This window comes from Phocoena sinus, chromosome 3, assembly GCF_008692025.1.
Source record: "Phocoena sinus isolate mPhoSin1 chromosome 3, mPhoSin1.pri, whole genome shotgun sequence".
NCBI classification, from domain to species: Eukaryota; Metazoa; Chordata; class Mammalia; order Artiodactyla; family Phocoenidae; genus Phocoena; species Phocoena sinus.
Window position 1 is genome coordinate 109375982 of NC_045765.1, and position 17525 is coordinate 109393506.

Below are 17525 nucleotides of genomic sequence, written 5' to 3' on the forward strand. Positions count from 1 at the left end.
AAAATACACACACAAACTTTATTGGAAAGCTACGCTACTTATAATTCTGAATGTCTTCTGAACCTTTAAGGCCTATGTTCATTTCTAAGAAAATTAGCTTTTAGTGAATACAGCGATGGGAGGCTAAGAATCTGGGAGATGGATACTGGAAGCGAGAACATTCAGCACCTCTTCTCACCTTTCCATTTTTCTTCTTAATGGATTGGAGTCCTTCTGCCTATGCTTCTACCACTCTTCACCTCACTCCTTTTGGGCCTCCTATTTTAAGAGCTTCATTATTTTAATAACTTCATTATTTATAGGGTCATATTTATTAGTGAGCAAGGATACTGTTCACCAAAACCAGAGGAAACCAGCCTCTCTTTCACTCTGCTCCCATGTAATAAACTGCTTTTTTCTCACTCTTATGCCCCTGAAATGGAGGCCCTAGATTTTAGTGGACTGATAAACTCTAATGCTAGACCTTACAGACTCTAATTTAGATGCTGTCATTTCTCTGTCTCAAATGCTTTCTGCCTTGAATGGTATCAATGCCATGTTAAAAACCACAATTCTGAGATCTGGCCAGCTGTACTTCCTACAAAATTCCCCCATTTTTAGTAGCAAGCAACTTGTATCTATTACTCTAAAGCTTGCTTGTCTCCAAGTCCCACAGCAGCAGCCAAGTCCCCGTGGGGCTCTGCTCTTCATGGGTGGAGTGGGAGGTAACCTTGAACTAATCCACGCATGTCTCCTCTCCTTTTCCAGAAAGGATTCTTATTTCTTAAGAAATCTGGTGTCTGTGGAGGTTGGGTTAAACACTAATTTCCAGTTTACGTTTAGGAGGAAGCTTATGCTTTCTCAATTTAGTAAGCTGACATCAGGCTGTTTAACAATGGTTCGCCATCTGATAATATCTAGTCTCAGCATATTCTCTCCCAAACTGAAATTCCACCAGCATGTATTAATTGTCTACTACATGCAAAACACTGCACAGTTAGACATACAGAGCTAAGACACAGAACATAATGAAATAAGAATTTAATGTACATATTCTGTTTTATATGTAAATATTTTAATTATCACTAATATAGACTATAGTAATGTCATTTTCCCTTACCAGAAACTTAAATAAGAAAAACAAAACCTATATTAAGAAAACCACAAAACTTTACTAAGAAGAAAACAACTTTTTGTTGTAGTTTTAATTTTCTGGAGCTTTACAAAATAATTAATAAAATTCCTCTGGAAGAGTAAATGTGGAGGAAAAGCCATAACATTTTTGGAAAAAAAAAAAAGACTGAGGATGAACTTTGCCCAAGAGCAAGATACAATGTTTACTACGAAGAATAACATACTATGTTCCTAGCCTGGAAGACTCAATATTACAAATATTGCAAAATTACACTTCGTTCCCAACTAATCTATAAATTCCATGTAATTCTAATTTAAAATATCCGTGGATATCATTCTCAATCCTTACATGTATTAGTATTAAGTTTCCCATAAAGAAATGACAAAAGGTCTGCCAAAATGATCATTTGAAGAGGAGGGTCCTGATCAGTATACTACCTAAAATTTCTTTTTGGTAGTACTTATTTAGGAAATTCCAGGGAAGATATAAACTTAGATCTTATAGAATAGATTTTTTTTCTAAAAAGTTACTTGGTAAGTCAAACTTCTCAGTACCTATTTTCCTATTAACTTTGTTTAGAAATTGGGGCTAACAAAATAAAAATCATACTTAAAATGATAATAAACCATTTAAAATTACATTCTAAGGTAAAATTCCAGATAAAAATTTTAAATCATCATATATTACTTAGTTATTGCGTGTATACAAACAAAATAACTCAGAGGCACAAAACAAGAACTATTAAAATTTGACTATTAGGTCATTCAGCTACTCTTACAGACGTAGTGCAGAGTTCCGGTTCAGAGTGTGAACTCTTCAGCCAGGCTGGCAGCTCTCCTACCGATTACATGACCACAAGCAGGCTACTTACCCTTCTCTGCCTCTGTTCCTTCATCTGGAAAATGAGAATAGGAATAACCTACTTCTTAGGATTGTTATGAAGACTAAATGAATTTACACATTTAATGCTCTTAGAACAGTGTCTGACACACAGTAAGTGCTTATATAATTGTTAGTTAAATTCATTCCCCTTCAAATATGTTATGACCAAAACTCTTTTTTTAATGGCACAGCCTTTCAGTGGTAGCTGCTAGCATTTAGGAATGAAGGAGCTGGTCTGACTGGTGAGGAACCAAAGAATATATCACAGGGGCTTCACTGGTGGCACAGTGGTTGGGAATCCATCTGCCAATGCAGGGGACATGGGTTTGAGCCCTGGTCCGGGAAGATCCCACATGCCGTGGAGCAACTAAGCCCATGCACCACAACTATTGAGCCCACATGCTGCAACTACTGAAGCCCGTGTACCTAGAGCCAATGCTCCGCAACAAGAGAAGCCACCACAATGAGAGGGCCATGTACTGCAGGGAAGAGTGGCCCCTGCTCGCCACAGCTAGACAAAGTATGTGTGCAGCAACAAAGGCCCAACACAGCCAAAAATAAATAAAATAAATAAATTTAAAAAATAAGAATATATGACAGAGAGCAAGTCTACGGGCAATAGTAAACATCAAAAAAAAAAAAAAAAAAACTGAGCACATGAAAAGGCAAGGAGCTCTAAAATTCAGCTCACCAAGCACTAATGATTAAATGCTTTATTTCACAGTACAGAGAACACTGGACTGGCTCCAGGAAACCTGGGATCTGGTCCTAGCTCAGCTCTCAAGCTTAGCTATTGTCACTTAACCTCTCTAGGACTAAGTTTCTTTGTCAAGAAAATGGAGTTGGACCATTCACCCCTCTAAAAGCTTTAACATCTTGAAACAGCTTTCATTCACCAACAGTGTAAAGAGGTTGACTGGTACACTCAGGCCCCCAACAACTGATGAGTAATCTTAAAAACCCTGTGAGTAAGAGCTCCAAATCCTTATTAATTTCTTGAGATAATTCAATTTTAAAATATTGTGCAAAGATAAGGCAGGATTACCACACATCCTAGATTTTCATAGCAGTTGCCTTCATGGGCCTTATGGTGAGCTTTTATGGTGTCACAATAAATTCCTGGCTTTCCCTATAATTTTTATACTGCCAATACCACAGAAGTAAAATTTTCCGTGATAGCCACAGGGAAGGAAACAACACCTAATCTTGCTCTCTTCATTATCAGTGTTTCCAAAATATTATTTTTAAGAAACTTTTCAGTTATTAAAGAATTCTAGATAATTCCCCTTCCACAAATATAATAACACAAATCAAGTAGGAAACGCATTAACTACCCCAACAACTGCCAAATCTCTCTCTCGAACTACTTTTTAATGAAAGTGGTATTCTAAATTTACCATTCTACTATTACAATGGTCACTTAGGATAACTTCTTATATAAAAATTAACTTAATTTTAGCCTTAAAGGGTTCCCAAGAAACAATTTTAGCAAACAACTCAGTGTGTCTTTGGTCCATTCCTGAAACATATTAGTTTGCAATTCCATTTTCAGTTTAGATGAAGTATAAAGTTATTTAGTCAAGCACAGATATATGAAGTTATTGATTTTTTTCCATATTGTTATTCTATAACAACTAGGAGACTGAACATGTTTGTACAAATACCTCTTAAAATCCAGTTTGATGCCTTTATTGCTTTTTATAACTTCAGCCAGCCATTCCTGTAAAGTATTATCACTGTTTGTTTCAGGAGGATGAGCCATGATTGGTTGGCCATGTTCTGATCCAGCACTTGGAAAAATGACATCAGCCTCTATCATATGAGCAGTACCTGTCCAGATAAAATAACTTACATTAATGCTAATAAAATAGAGACTGTAGGAGACGGCATATTCAGTATCCTTTTGAGGAAGATAAAAGGAAGGAAAGAAAATAAAATTTCCTGAGTAAAGACTAAGTGCCAGGTACTATGTCAAGCCTTACATGTTGCACTTATTTGTTACACGTGAGCAAACAGGCAGTGAGGAGTGCAATACCTTTGCCTAGGTCACACTCAAGCTGTTGTCCTAATATTTAATTTCTTCTCAGTATATGGCAAAGTGAGAATACAAAGGGAGGCTTAATAAGTATTTGTTGACTCTTCTGAGAACAACAATAGTACTTTTATCTTCTCACTCCTCAAATTAGAAACTACAGATGTTTATTGTTTATGATTGAAATTGTATGTTAGAGATTCAGTTCCTTGACCTAAAGCTTGGCTACTATGGAAAAGCACACATCCCTGGAATGGGTAAAGAGCTTCACCAGTCACTTAGTGTGACTGTGCTTAGCAGGCTCTGATAGACTAACTCCAAAGATGGCTGACAACAATTCCTCCCATATGTACATGCCTCTCTCCTCATCTCTTTCTCCTCCCCTTGAGTCTGGGCTGGTTTTGTGACTTGCTTTGACCAGTGGAAGGTAGTGGAAGTAAAACTCTCAGTTCTAAGTCAAGCCCTTAAAAGGCCTGGCAGCTTCTGCTTTCATCCTCTTGAAAGCCAGCTACCATGTAAAGAAGTTCAGGTAAGACTACTGAAGACTCAGAAACCACATGGAGAGAGAGAAGCCTCATGGAAGAAAACTAAGACCTCCTGCCCGACAGACAGCATGAAGGTCTCTGACATGTGAGTGAGGCCATTTTAGAATTTCTAGGCCCAGCTGAGCTCCCAGCCAAATGCAGCAACATGAGTGCTCCCAATCTATACCACATGGAACAGAAGAACCACTAGCTGACCCACAAAATCATGAAAAATGATAAATCACTGTCATTTTAAGCCACAAAGTTTTGGGGGTAGTTTATTACACAGCAACAGAAAACAAACAGAAATAGCTACCTGGAAGTGGGGCCCTGCCATAACAAAAACCTGAAACCTGTGACACTGGTTTTGGGATCCAGCAGATTCTAGAAAGGCACTGTTAAAGCAAGTTAGAAGAGCAGTGAGGAAATTCTTTTCACGTAGTGGTGAAACTTTTGATAACGTTGGCACTTGTCGCAACTGGTGGAAGATAGAGAGGGTGCCTAGTCAATTTGTGGATTTGGCTAAGGAGGTTTCCAGGCAGAATGTTGAAAATGCCAACGGGGTTTCTTTTAGCTCCTATGATAAAGAATGGGAAGAAAGAGCTGAGTTAAATAATTAACTATTTACATTTTAAGCAGCATAGAGAGGAAAAATTTCCAACTCACGACTTGTGCTGAGTTAGAAAATAAAACCATTCTTTCCAGCTGGCAGGAGATTCTCAAAGTAGGAGAAAGCCTCAGGTCAAAAGTCAAATCCAGGATGCCGTTAGTAAACCACGGCCTCGGGATCAAGACCAAACCAAGGATACAGCTACAAGACCCTTTATTAAGACTTCAGAAAGATGATGCCTTGGGTACCCACATAGCTAGACAAAAGAACATTATAGAATCTTAAGGGTGTTATCCCATAGCACCCTAACTAGCAGACCAAGTAGAGAGAGGCCTACCCCAAAGAGATCCAGCAATAAGGTTTTTGATTAAAGGGATGGTTTATAATTTGATATATAAAAAGACTAGTACATTTTTAATAGAGCTGTATCCACTCGGACCTGAAAAAAGAAAAAAAGAGAGAGACAGTTCAAAACGAAAAGAAGCCTACGAACTCTCAAATTTCTATAGGCAGGAAATAGGCTGAAAAAGCTACCCAGCTGCATATATAAGCCATTTTCCAATAAGCGTATGAAGAGATGCTCAACATCATTAACCTTCAGGGAAATGCAAATCTAAACTACAATGAGATACCAATTCACAAGTACTAGGAAGACTATAATGAAAAAGACAATAACAAGTGTTGACAAGGACATGGGGAGATTAGAAACCTCATCCAGTCTGTTGGTGGGACTGTAAGAAGGTGCAGCTTCTTCAGAAAAGCTTGCAGTTTCTCAAAAAAAGTTAAACAGAGTTATATTTAGATGCAATAGGTCAAGCTTCTGTCTAATTTCATAAAAATTAAGCAAACATGACTTCTCAATGACTTAGCACAATATATGTAGGCATTCCATCTTCTCTATCAATGCAGTTGTAAAGGAGCATATAGGCCTTGGAATTCCTTAACAGTAATAGTCAGTGTCTCTATTTATTAACTCCATTCATTTCCCATGAATAGAAAAAGAAATCACTAAATGGCAGTGACAAGGAGTCTCAGGTCCCATGTAAATTATGTTCCTGAAGGTCTCTTTTAAGAATAAGAATGGAAGCTAAGCAGTAGGGGGAAGAGATCATGGTGGCTTGAACTAGGATGATGACAACAGAGATGGACAGATGTGGACTAATTCAAAATATATTTTGGAACAGAATTATAATGTCTGAATAATAGAGCAGATGCAAGAAATAAAGAAAACAAAGAATAGATGATTTCCAGATTTCTGGCTTAAGAATATACGGGGAATTCCCTGGCATTCCAGTGGTTAAGACTTGGCACTTTCACTGCCGTGGGCCCTGGCCAAGGAACTAAGATCCCACAAGATGCGTGGTGTGGCCAAAAACAAACAAACAAACAAACAAACAAAAGAATCTATGTGGATTATGGTGCCATTTACTGAGATAGCAAAGATCAAGGAAGTACAGGTTAGTAGACATAATTAAGAATTTCATTTTGAATAATTTAAATCTGTGATGCATGAGAACTCTCTAAATGAAAACACCAAATAAGCAGTTGGATAGACTAATACAGAAGAGAGGGAGGCCTGGCCTGGAGACATGTTTGTGAGCTGTCCAGCCTCTCTCCCTATTCTCCCACCCCTGGTCCTTGGGTAGAAGCCTTTTGAAGGTCAGGGAATGCTTCTACTTTGGGAGACTGCCTGGTCACCATATTTCCCAACTCAGGGAGAGCCAGATGAGGAAGTCTGCCCATCAAGATTATCACTCCAACCACAGGAGCCCCAGCTTGTGACAAGAGCCAGACAGTAGAAAACAGCTTTGTTTTTTCTGATTTTCTGCACAAGAAAATCCCAAATAGTTGCTACTCACACTCAAAACAAAACTCAAAGAAATATGTTTATAGAAATGAAGTTAAACTTATCTATCTTGCCTATACTGTTTACATGCTCTAATGCAGCAATTTATTATATTTTTTAATACATTTAGTTGATGACTATAGTCACACTTTTCCTAAATATGTTACAAAGCCTTTTTTTAAAAACTACATTTTTTATTCTCAAAGACTTGATGATTTCAATTTTTTAACCAGCATTTCTTTTAATATATATATTTTTAAAAATCTACATGCATAAATGTTATAACAAAAAAAATTACATTATATGTAATAACTTTTTAAAACAATTTTGACTATTCTGAGGTCGGATGTGTTGACAATGCAACACCAAATGACACTCTTACATTGTTCCTCCTGTACTTTGTTTTTTTAAAACATAGACATTGTTGAAAATCCAGTATCACATGTTAATCAAAATAGAAACAGCTTCATTAATAATAGTTGTACTAAATTTAAGTATTCTGGGAGAAATAAGATAAACCAATAAAATACATGTCTCCAGGAATCTGCTTTCTTTCCTTTGGACTAGAAAGAAATTGCAAGACTAGCCAGAGCTGAGAAAAGGGACTGGATGAAAAACATCCCCCAAACTATAAAACTTGGGGCTCTTGTTGCCTAAGAGAAGGTAAAGAGGATATTATCTGAAAACTAAGTAAACTATAAAAAATTCCCAGATCAACACCAGACTTCCAGCAATTGGAAATGACTTCCATAAGTCATTTTTAAAACTTGGCTAAAAGTAAATGATCCATAGTTAATTAAATTATTTCTAGGGATGAGGCTTCTGCATTTACTATTACAAATTGTAAATTTTTAAGATTTTTTCCAAATTTTTAGTTGTTATATAGAAATAAAATTTATTTTGCTTTGATTTTATACTGTCAAAAAAGACAGATTGTCTAAATTAACCTATGAATTATAATCATTTATCTGTAGAATCTTTTTGATTTACTATATACGCAACCATATTGTCTGTACATAACAGCTGTATTATTCCTATCTTTTTTCCATTTAAAAAAATTGATATATAATTCACATACTATAACATCGTCCTTTTTTTTTTTTTTTTTTTTTTTTTTTTTTTTTGCGGTACGCGGGCCTCTCACTGCTGTGGCCTCTCCCGTTGCGGAGCACAGGCTCCGGACGTGCAGGCTCAGCGGCCATGGCTCACAGGCTCAACTGCTCCATGGCATGTGGGATCTTCCCAGACCGGGGCACGAACCCGCGTCCCCTGCATCGGCAGGCAGACTCTCAACCACTGCGCCACCAGGGAAGCCCCACATCGTCCTTTTAAAGTGTACCATTCAGGGCTTCCCTGGTGGCACAGTGGTTAAGAATCCGCCTGCCAATGCAGCGGACACGGGTTCGAGCTCTGGTCCGAGAAGACCCCACATGCCACGAAGCAACTATGCCCGTGTGCCACAACTACTGAGCCTGTGCTCTAGAGCCCGTGAGCCACAACTACTGAAGCCCACGTTCCTAGAGCCCGTGATCCGCAACAAGAGAAGCCACCATAATGAGAAAGTCTGCAACTAGAGAAAGCTCATGTGCAGCAATTAAGACCCAATGCAAACAAATAAATAAATAAAATAAAGTGTACCATTCAATGGTTTGCAGAATATTCAGAAAGTTCTGCAACCATCACCACCACCAGCTAATTCCAGAAAAATTTTGTCACCCCAGAAAGAAACGCTGTACCCATTAGCATTTACTCTCTAGTCCCTATTCCTATCAGCTCCAGGCAGCCACTAATCAACATCTTCCTGAAGCATTGCTTTTGCTAAAATTTATTTATTAAATAATCACTGTTTGGTTACTATGTGGTAGGCACTGTTTTAGGTATTAGGGATATTAGAAGACAAGGTTCTTCCCTTTGAGGAACAAAGAAAAGCAATTTAAAAGAGTATCTTTACAATAAAAGAAATACATATTTAGATACATTACCCAGATACATAACTAAGATGCAAAAAATGTGTAAATTTTTACAATAAAACACAAGGTTACAAGGAATTCTTCCTGTTGGAACAGGGCACTTCAAGCTGTGCCCTACCCCTCTGGTGATATGCTTTCATTCTCCTAAGCTGCTGCAGCCAACAGGGGTACTTCATAGCAAAAGGCTAACTAAACTGCTATAGTAATCATCTGATTACAGATGGAGCTAGTAAACCAAAAGGCTTGGTTTCTAGCCTAGGCATAAATATTGCCCAAGGCATTATAAATTAGTATTCAATGACTTCATTCAACAACTATTTATTGAGCTTCTCCTTAGTACACTGTGAAAGACACAAAAATATGTATGTACGACATACAACCTGATCTTAAAATTTTTACCTAAATCACTACAATATATAAGCAAATGTAATAACATGTGAGAGTTTTAAATAAGGCATAGAAACGGTAAATCACTTCTGGACAATGAGAAAATTCTTCCATTATGGAAACTTATTCATTTTGTAAATAAAATGAGATCTTTTACAAAATGTTTATGTTAAATCACTTCTGGAAAATGAGAAAATTCTTCCACTATGGAAACTTGTTCATTTTGTAAATAAAATGAGATCTTTTACAAAAATGTTTATGTTAGCCAAGAATTTACACTTGAATCATCTAAGTCTCTGGCACCTGCAGATATGACCAGATATTTTTTTTTAAAAGAGCTGACTTCATCTATAATCTAATGTAAATACAAGTAACTAATGACTTACTTCTCAGTGCCTCATTCACTTGCACCTTGTGGTTAGCCCCATGATACCAGATGATCTGGGCGCCATCTTCTGTTGTGATCTGGTTATTTCTGAGAAAATATTCCAGTATGTTTTCACTCCAAGATCCTAAAATAACAGCATTTATATTAAAAAGAAGTTTTTATAGGGTAAATTTTTTTAATAAAAAAAGGGCACAGCATATATTGATAGAGAAAAATACAGTAATAAAACTGGGAAAATATAAGATTTTAAAAAATTAAGAACAAGTATTAAGATGTGGCAAGTATAAAAATATATATTTATATATAAATAGGCTATTTATGATGTAAGTAATAACTAGTAAACATATAGGATAGTCTGAACCTCAGAACTGTGAGGAAATATGTAGGAAGAAAAAAAAAACTGGTAAGAAGCAGATATTTTAAAGCAGGAATTTTCACATGGTATCTTCTCCAATCCTGGCCCCATAAATAAGTAAAATGTATATAAAGCCAATTCTATGTTAAAAAAAAACTTCTAAATTTTGTAGAACTTAATTGTCTTCTCCACCTGAGGTTCCATTCTATATTTATATTAACCATTTAGAATCTTAAATTACACATTTAAGCATATTTACCTTCAAATTATAAATGTCAACAACACTTACATGAGTGACTAAGTAAATTCTGAGTTAGTATTTATAGATTTATCTAGCATGTACAAATATATGTAATTCCCATAACTATCGACTAGTTTTTGGCAGACCAGATTTTTTTCTTAATTAGGCATTAAAATGTGTGAGTTAACCAAGACTAAAATACTTGAATCAGTTCTACTCCATATTATGCCATATCGCAATATAAGAAGGATAAAAGACTGAAAAACTGTGAAAGAGGTATCTATAATCTTACCTCGCCAATTCTTGTTCACTGGTTTAAACATTTAAGTGGCTACCAAATGGCTGCAAACTCCCTATGCATGAGATTATATCTTCCGTTTAATTATTTATTAATTTCACCTAACAACACTTAAAAACCTAAAAATGGCCATCATAAACCGATGATAAGACATTGAGAGAAAGTAAAATTTGATAAGAGAATGGAGGGGCATATGAAAATAACTTCTAAGTAACATGCATGGAACTCAGTAACCACTCTGCATATTGGGCTACAGAATAAAGAAACTAAACAGTTAGCTGTAGCATCCACTATCCAAGCAGTCTCCTATACAAAACACATGCCCCTTTTTAGCATAGGCAAGAGAGTCACAGACCTTTCAGACTCAGATGAAAATACATGGCCATCATTTTTTACATGTTTAACTTAGGCATCTTAAAAAGGTACAGTAACTACTGGCTAAAACAGAAATGTCCAACAATGGGAAAAAGTAAATCACAGTATATCCTCATGATAAAATATGTAAGTGATGTGGCTGTTAAACATGAAGTTTTTGAGATATGCCAAAAATCTCACAGAAATGGTAATCATGCATGTTACCATAAAAAAACTAAATGTTAGTTAATAGCGCATGCTAGATGTATCCTTGACACCTTCCAACTAAACACACTGGATTCAAAATTTTTATAAGGGTAACTTTCAGATTAATAATAAAATACCATGATTCCAGAAATTAAAAACATTTGAAGCAAAAAGTTCTCCTTGCCCGGTTAATGGGTGAAACTGTACCTTACACTTAGCCACAACTGTATATATATCTTTTCATATACACAGAATTTCAGACTCTAATTACCTATAATCTAGGGTATTATCACTATTTTAAGTAAACTGTTATTCTGAAAATAGGGCCAGGAGAAAGGCAAAATTACTTGTAATTTTAAAAAATTAAGACTTTTAGTGGGAGCAATTTCAGGTTTATAGAAAAAACTGAGCAAAAAGTAGAGAGTTCCTATATGTGACCTCCCCTAATTTTTACATCTTTCTATGGTGATGAAATTGCTCTGAAATTGATTGTGGTGATGGTTACACAGCTCTGAATATACTAAAAACCAATGAATTCTATGCCTGAAATGAGTGAATTGTATGGTATACAAATTATATCTCGATAAAGATTTTTAAAAAGTTAAAAAAAAAAGTAAAGAAAAAGAAAAATACATCCTCCCTTTGACCCAGAAATTCCACTTTCATAAACTTATCCCATTGACAGATATGTTTGTAATATGTAGGAAATGACACATTTGATATAAGGATATTTATTGCAGCATTGTTTGTAACAGCAAAAGAGTGAAAATAACCTAAATATTCAGAAACGATGAATTCACTAAATAAATTATGGTATATCCATGCAATGGAACACAATGCAGCCATTAGTAAGAATGAGGCAGATCCATATGTGTAATATAGTATAATCTCAAAGATATGTTAAGCGAGAAAAAAGCAAGGTGGAGAACAATATGTATAGGTACTGCAGTAGAAAGAATAATGATCCCTCCCCCCACAACAATGTCTATATCCTAATCTGTGAACTGTGAATATATTGTTACACAGCAAGGGTGAAATAAAGTTACATATGCAATTAAAGTTGCTAATCAGTTGAGGCTGATCTTGGATTATCCAGGTGAGCCTAATTTAATCACATTAAGCATCTTATAAGATCCCTGTAAGTGAAAGGGAAGGCAGGAGAGTCAGTGTCGGTGTGATGCAATGTGAGAAAGACTTGACCAGCAACTGCTGGCTTTGAAAATGGAGGATGAGACCATGAGCCAAGGAATTCAAGCAGTCTCTAGAGGATAGTAAAAGGCAAGGACACTGATTCTCCCCTAGAGCCTCTAGAAGGAATGCAGCCATGCTGACACTGATTTTTAGCTAGACCCATTTCAGACTTCGGGCCGCCTGAATTATAAGATAATAAATTTGTGTTGTTCTAAGCCACTAAAAACTAATGCTCTAAAAAACTAGTTTGTATGTTTAAAAACAAAGTGGGAGAAGAACAAAAATGAGAAGACAGTATATGGTAGCATGTATACTACAATCTTAACTATATGGGTTTTTTTTTTTTGGCCATGTCACACGGCTTATGGGATCTTAGTCCCCCCACCAGGGATCAAACCCAGGCTTCCTGCAGGGGAAGTGCAGAGTCCTAATCACTGGACCACCAGGGAATTCCCTATATTTTCTTAAAAGTCAGGATTGTCAGAAAATATACCAAGAAGTTAACTAATGGTACCTCTGAATATGGGCACTATGTATTGTTTTCCTATTTCAATATACTTTACTGTATAAATGTTCTATAATGAGCACGTATTATGTTTACAATCAGGAAAAAATTTAAACTGAAAAAAGAATGTATTACCAAAACTGTCTGATGTGACTACTTATGTTTATGTAAAAGATACTGTAACCTTCTGGAGTAGAACTGCCTGGCTTAAAACCCCTCTAACTGTTTTGCACAGCAAAGGAAACCATAACAAAAAAGTGAAAAGACAACCCACGGAATGGGAGAAAATATTTGCAAATGATGCGACTGACAAGGGCTTAACATCCAAAATATACAAAAAGCTCATACAACTCAACAACAACAAAATGAACAACCCAATCAAAAAATGGGCAGAAGATGTTAATAGACATTTCTCCAAAGAAGACATACAGATTGCCAGTACTTACATGAAAAGATGCTCAACGTTACTAATTATTAGAGAAATGCAAATCAAAACTACAATGAGGTACCACCTCACACCAGTCAGAATGGCCATCATTAAAAGTCTACAGATAACAAGTGCTGGAGAGGGTATAGAGAAAAGGGAACCCTCTTACACTGTTGGTGGGAATATAAGTTGGTACAGCAGTATGGAGGTTCCTCAGAAAACTAAGAACAGAATTACTACATGATCCAGCAATCCCACTCCTGGGCATATACCCAGACAAAACTATAACTCAAAAAGATACATGCACACCTATGTTCATAGCAGCACTATTCACAATAGCCAAGACATGGAAACAACCTAAATGTCCATTGACAGATGAATGGATAAAGATGTGGTACATGTATACAATGGAATACTACTCAGCCATAAAAAAAGAATGAAATAGGGCTTCCCTGGTGGCGCAGTGGTTAAGAATCTGCCTGCCAATGCACGGGACATGGGTTCGAGCCCTGGTACGGGAAGATCCCACATGCCGTGGAGCAACTAAGCCCGTGTGCCACAACTACTGAGCCTGTGCTCTAGAGCCTGTGAGCCACAACTACTGGGCCTTTGTACCACAACTACTGAAGCCCATGCGCCTGGAGCCCATGCTCCACCGCAGGAGAACCCACTGCACTGAGAAGCCCGTGAACTGCAACAAAGAGTGGCCCCTGCTGGTCGCAACTAGAGAAAGCCTGTGTGCAGCAGCAAAGACCAACGCAGCCAAAAATAAAATAAAATTTAAAATAAATTAAAAATAAATAAATTTATTTTTTAAAAAAAGAATGAAATAATGCCATTTGCAGCAACATGGATGCAACTAGAGATTACCACACTAAATGAAGTAAGTCAGAAAGAGAAAGACAAATACCATATGACATCATTTATACATGGAATCTAAAATATGGCACAAATGAACCTATCTACAAAACAGAAACAGACTCAGACATAGAGATCAGACTTGTGGTTGCCAAGGGGGAAGCGGGGAGGGAGACGGGTGGACTGGGAGTTTGGAGTTGGTAGATGCAAACTATTACATTTAGAATGGATAAACAACAAGGTCCTACTGCATAGCACAGGGAACTATATGCAATCTCCTGGGATAAACCATGATGGAAAAGAATATAAAAAAAGAATGTATATATGTGTATAAATGAGTCACTTCGCCATGCAGCAAAGATTGGCACAACACCGTAATCAACTATACTTCAATTTTTAAAAAGTGAAAGAAAAAAAACCTCTAATTCTGGGGTCAAACAACAGAGACACACTAATTACCAGCTTCTAAAGGCTGCATAAAAAAAAGCTGGACTAATGCTTGGCCACATCACTTTGTCTACATCTCCTATCCTCATCCTCACCCAATTGCCAAAGAGGAATAGAACTGCTCAAACTATTCCTCATTTCATCTGCTGAAATTATGGGTCAGGTAAATGTCACATTCCTTTCATTTCAACCAAGACCTCAAAAAGTAATACTCCTCCCTCCTCGCCACTCCTTTTCAACATTATACTGGAAGTACCAGCTAATGCACTAAGACAACAAAAAGAAATAAAAGGTGTACATACTGGGAAGAAGAAATGAACTCCTTTGTTCACAAAGATATGGTTGTCTATGCAGATAATCCAAAAGAATCAACACAAAAACTCCTGGAATTAACAAGTGATTATAGCAAGGTTGAAGGATTCAAGTTTAATACACAAGAGTCAACTGCTTTCCTATTTACCAGCAATGAACGTGAAATTTGAAATGAAAACACAATACCATTTACATTAAACCCACAAAACCAAAATACTTAGGTATAAACCTAACAAAATATGTACAAGATCAACATGAGGACAACTACTCTGATGAATGAGATCAAAGAACTAAATAAATGGAGAGATAGTCCATGTTCATGGATAGGAAGACTCAATATTGTCAAGATGTTAGTTCTTCCCAACTTGATCTATAGATTCAAGCAATCCCAATCAAAATCCCACCAAGTTATTTTGTGGATACCGACTAACTGATTCTAAAGTGTATGTGGAGGGCAAAAAACCCAGAATAGTCAAGATAATATTGAAGAAGGATGAAGTGATGACTCTATCCAACATCAAAACTTACTATAAAGCTACAGTAATTAAGATAGTGTGGTTTTGGTGAAAGAATAGATCAATGGAACAGAACAGAGTCCCAAAATAGATCCACATAAATAGAGTTAACTGATCTTTGATGAAGGAACAAAGGCAATACAGTGGAACAAAGACAGCTTTTTCAACAAATGGTGCTGGAACAACTGGACGTTCACACGCAGAAAAGGAATCTAGACACAGATGTCATACTTTCACAAAAATTAACTCAATATGGATCATAGACCTAAGTGTAAAATACAAAACGATAAAACTCCTAGAAGATAATATAGGAGAAAAATCTACATGACCTTCGTAGATTTTTGTATCTACGGTCACGTCACAGCAATGACCTTTTAGATACACACCAAAGGCACCATCCATGAAAGAAATAATGGATAAGCTGGACTTCATTAAAATGAAAAACTTCTGCTCTGCAAAAGGTAACATCAAGAGAATGAAAAGACAAGCCACAGACTGGGAGAAAATATTTGCAAAAGACACATATGATAAAGGACTATTATCCTAAATATATAAAGAACTCTTAAAACTCAACAATAAGAAAACAACCCCATTAAAAAATGGACCAAAGACCTTAACAGACACCTTACCAAAGAAGATAGACGGATGGCAAGTATATGAAAAGGTGCTCCATATCCATGCCATCAGAAAAACACACATTAAAACAACAGGGTATAACTACACACCTATTAAAATGGCCCAAATCCGGAACACTGATATATCAAATGCTGGTGAGGATGTGGAGCAACAGGAATTCTCATTCATTGTGGGTGGGAATACAAAATGCTACAAACACTTTTTTTTTTTTTTTGCGGTACGCAGGCCTCTCACTGTTGTGGCCTCTCCCGTTGCGGAGCACAGGTTCCGGACGCGCAGGCTCAGCGACCATGGCTCACGGGCCCAGCCGCTCCGCGGCACGTGGGCTCCTCCCGGACCGGGGCACGAACCCGTGTCCCCTGCATCGGAAGGCGGACTTTCAACCACTGCGCCACCAGGGAAGCCTAATGGTACAGCCACTTTAAAAGAGAGCTTGGCAGTTCCTTACAAAATTAAACATACTCCTATCATACAATCCGGCAATCATACACCTTGATATTTACTCAAAGGAGTTGAAAACTTATGTCCATACAAAAACCTGCACACTTATGTTTATAGCAGCTTTATTTATAATTGTTGAAACTTGTAAGCAACCAAGATATCCTTCAGTAGGTGAATGGATAAACCCTGGTACACCAAGACAACAGAATATTATTGCTCTCTAAAACGGAATGAGCTCTCAAGCCATGAAAAGACACGAGGAAAGCTTAAACGCATATTAACTAAGTGAAAAAGAGCCAATATGAAAAGGCTACATACTGTTTAATTCCAACTACATGACATTCTGCAAAAGACAAAACTATGGAGACAGTAAAAAGATCAGTGGTTGTCAGGGGTTGGGGTGAGGAGGGTAAGTCGGTGGAGCACAAAGGATTTTTAGGATGGTGAAACTATTTTGTATGACACCCTACCATGGAACGTGTCATTCATTATACGGTTGTCTAAACCCACAGACCGTACACCACCAAGAGTGAACCCTAATGTAAAGTATGGACTTTGGGTAGTTACGATGCATCAGTGTAGGCTCACAATTGTAACAAAAGTACCACACTGGTGGGGAAGGCTGATATGGGGAAGTTATGCGTATGTCAGGTATGGGTATATGGAGAATCACCGTGTCTTCCACTCAATATTCCCAGGAACCTAAAACTGCTCTTAAAACAAACAAACAAACAAAAAAACTTCTTTACAAAATGTCAGAATATTCTTGCCATTCTTTGCCACACCAAAAGCTTTTCTTTACCGCCCACGCCGGCAACCAAGGCTCTAAGCCGCTTGATTCTGGGAGAACGTAGAGAACGCGGATCACGAGATCCAGAAAAGGAAGGAGTGCCGCCAGAGGAGTCTCTCAAAGGGCCCCCAACTACCGGCAGCGGGCCGGAGAAAACGTCCACTGCAAGCCCACTGTGTGGAGCACCGTCCCAGA

The 17525-nt window shown here is 37.2% G+C and overlaps 1 protein-coding gene across 6 annotated transcripts in view; it reads right to left on the reverse strand.

The window, feature by feature from the left end:
• The window catches only part of FAM151B (family with sequence similarity 151 member B), a 41214-nt gene that overhangs the window by 22053 nt on the left and 1636 nt on the right, over positions 1-17525 (reverse strand). For all 6 annotated transcript variants that reach the window (XR_004349267.1, XM_032627369.1, XM_032627368.1 and 3 more), the window contains 2 exons: positions 9752-9877; positions 3661-3826 (listed from right to left, as the gene is read on the reverse strand). Coding sequence is in view for 5 of the 6 variants with exons in the window: in XM_032627369.1 (XP_032483260.1) it covers positions 3661-3826; positions 9752-9877 (292 nt within the window). In the remaining variant the exon portion in view is untranslated. The remainder of the gene's footprint in view (positions 1-3660; positions 3827-9751; positions 9878-17525) is intronic.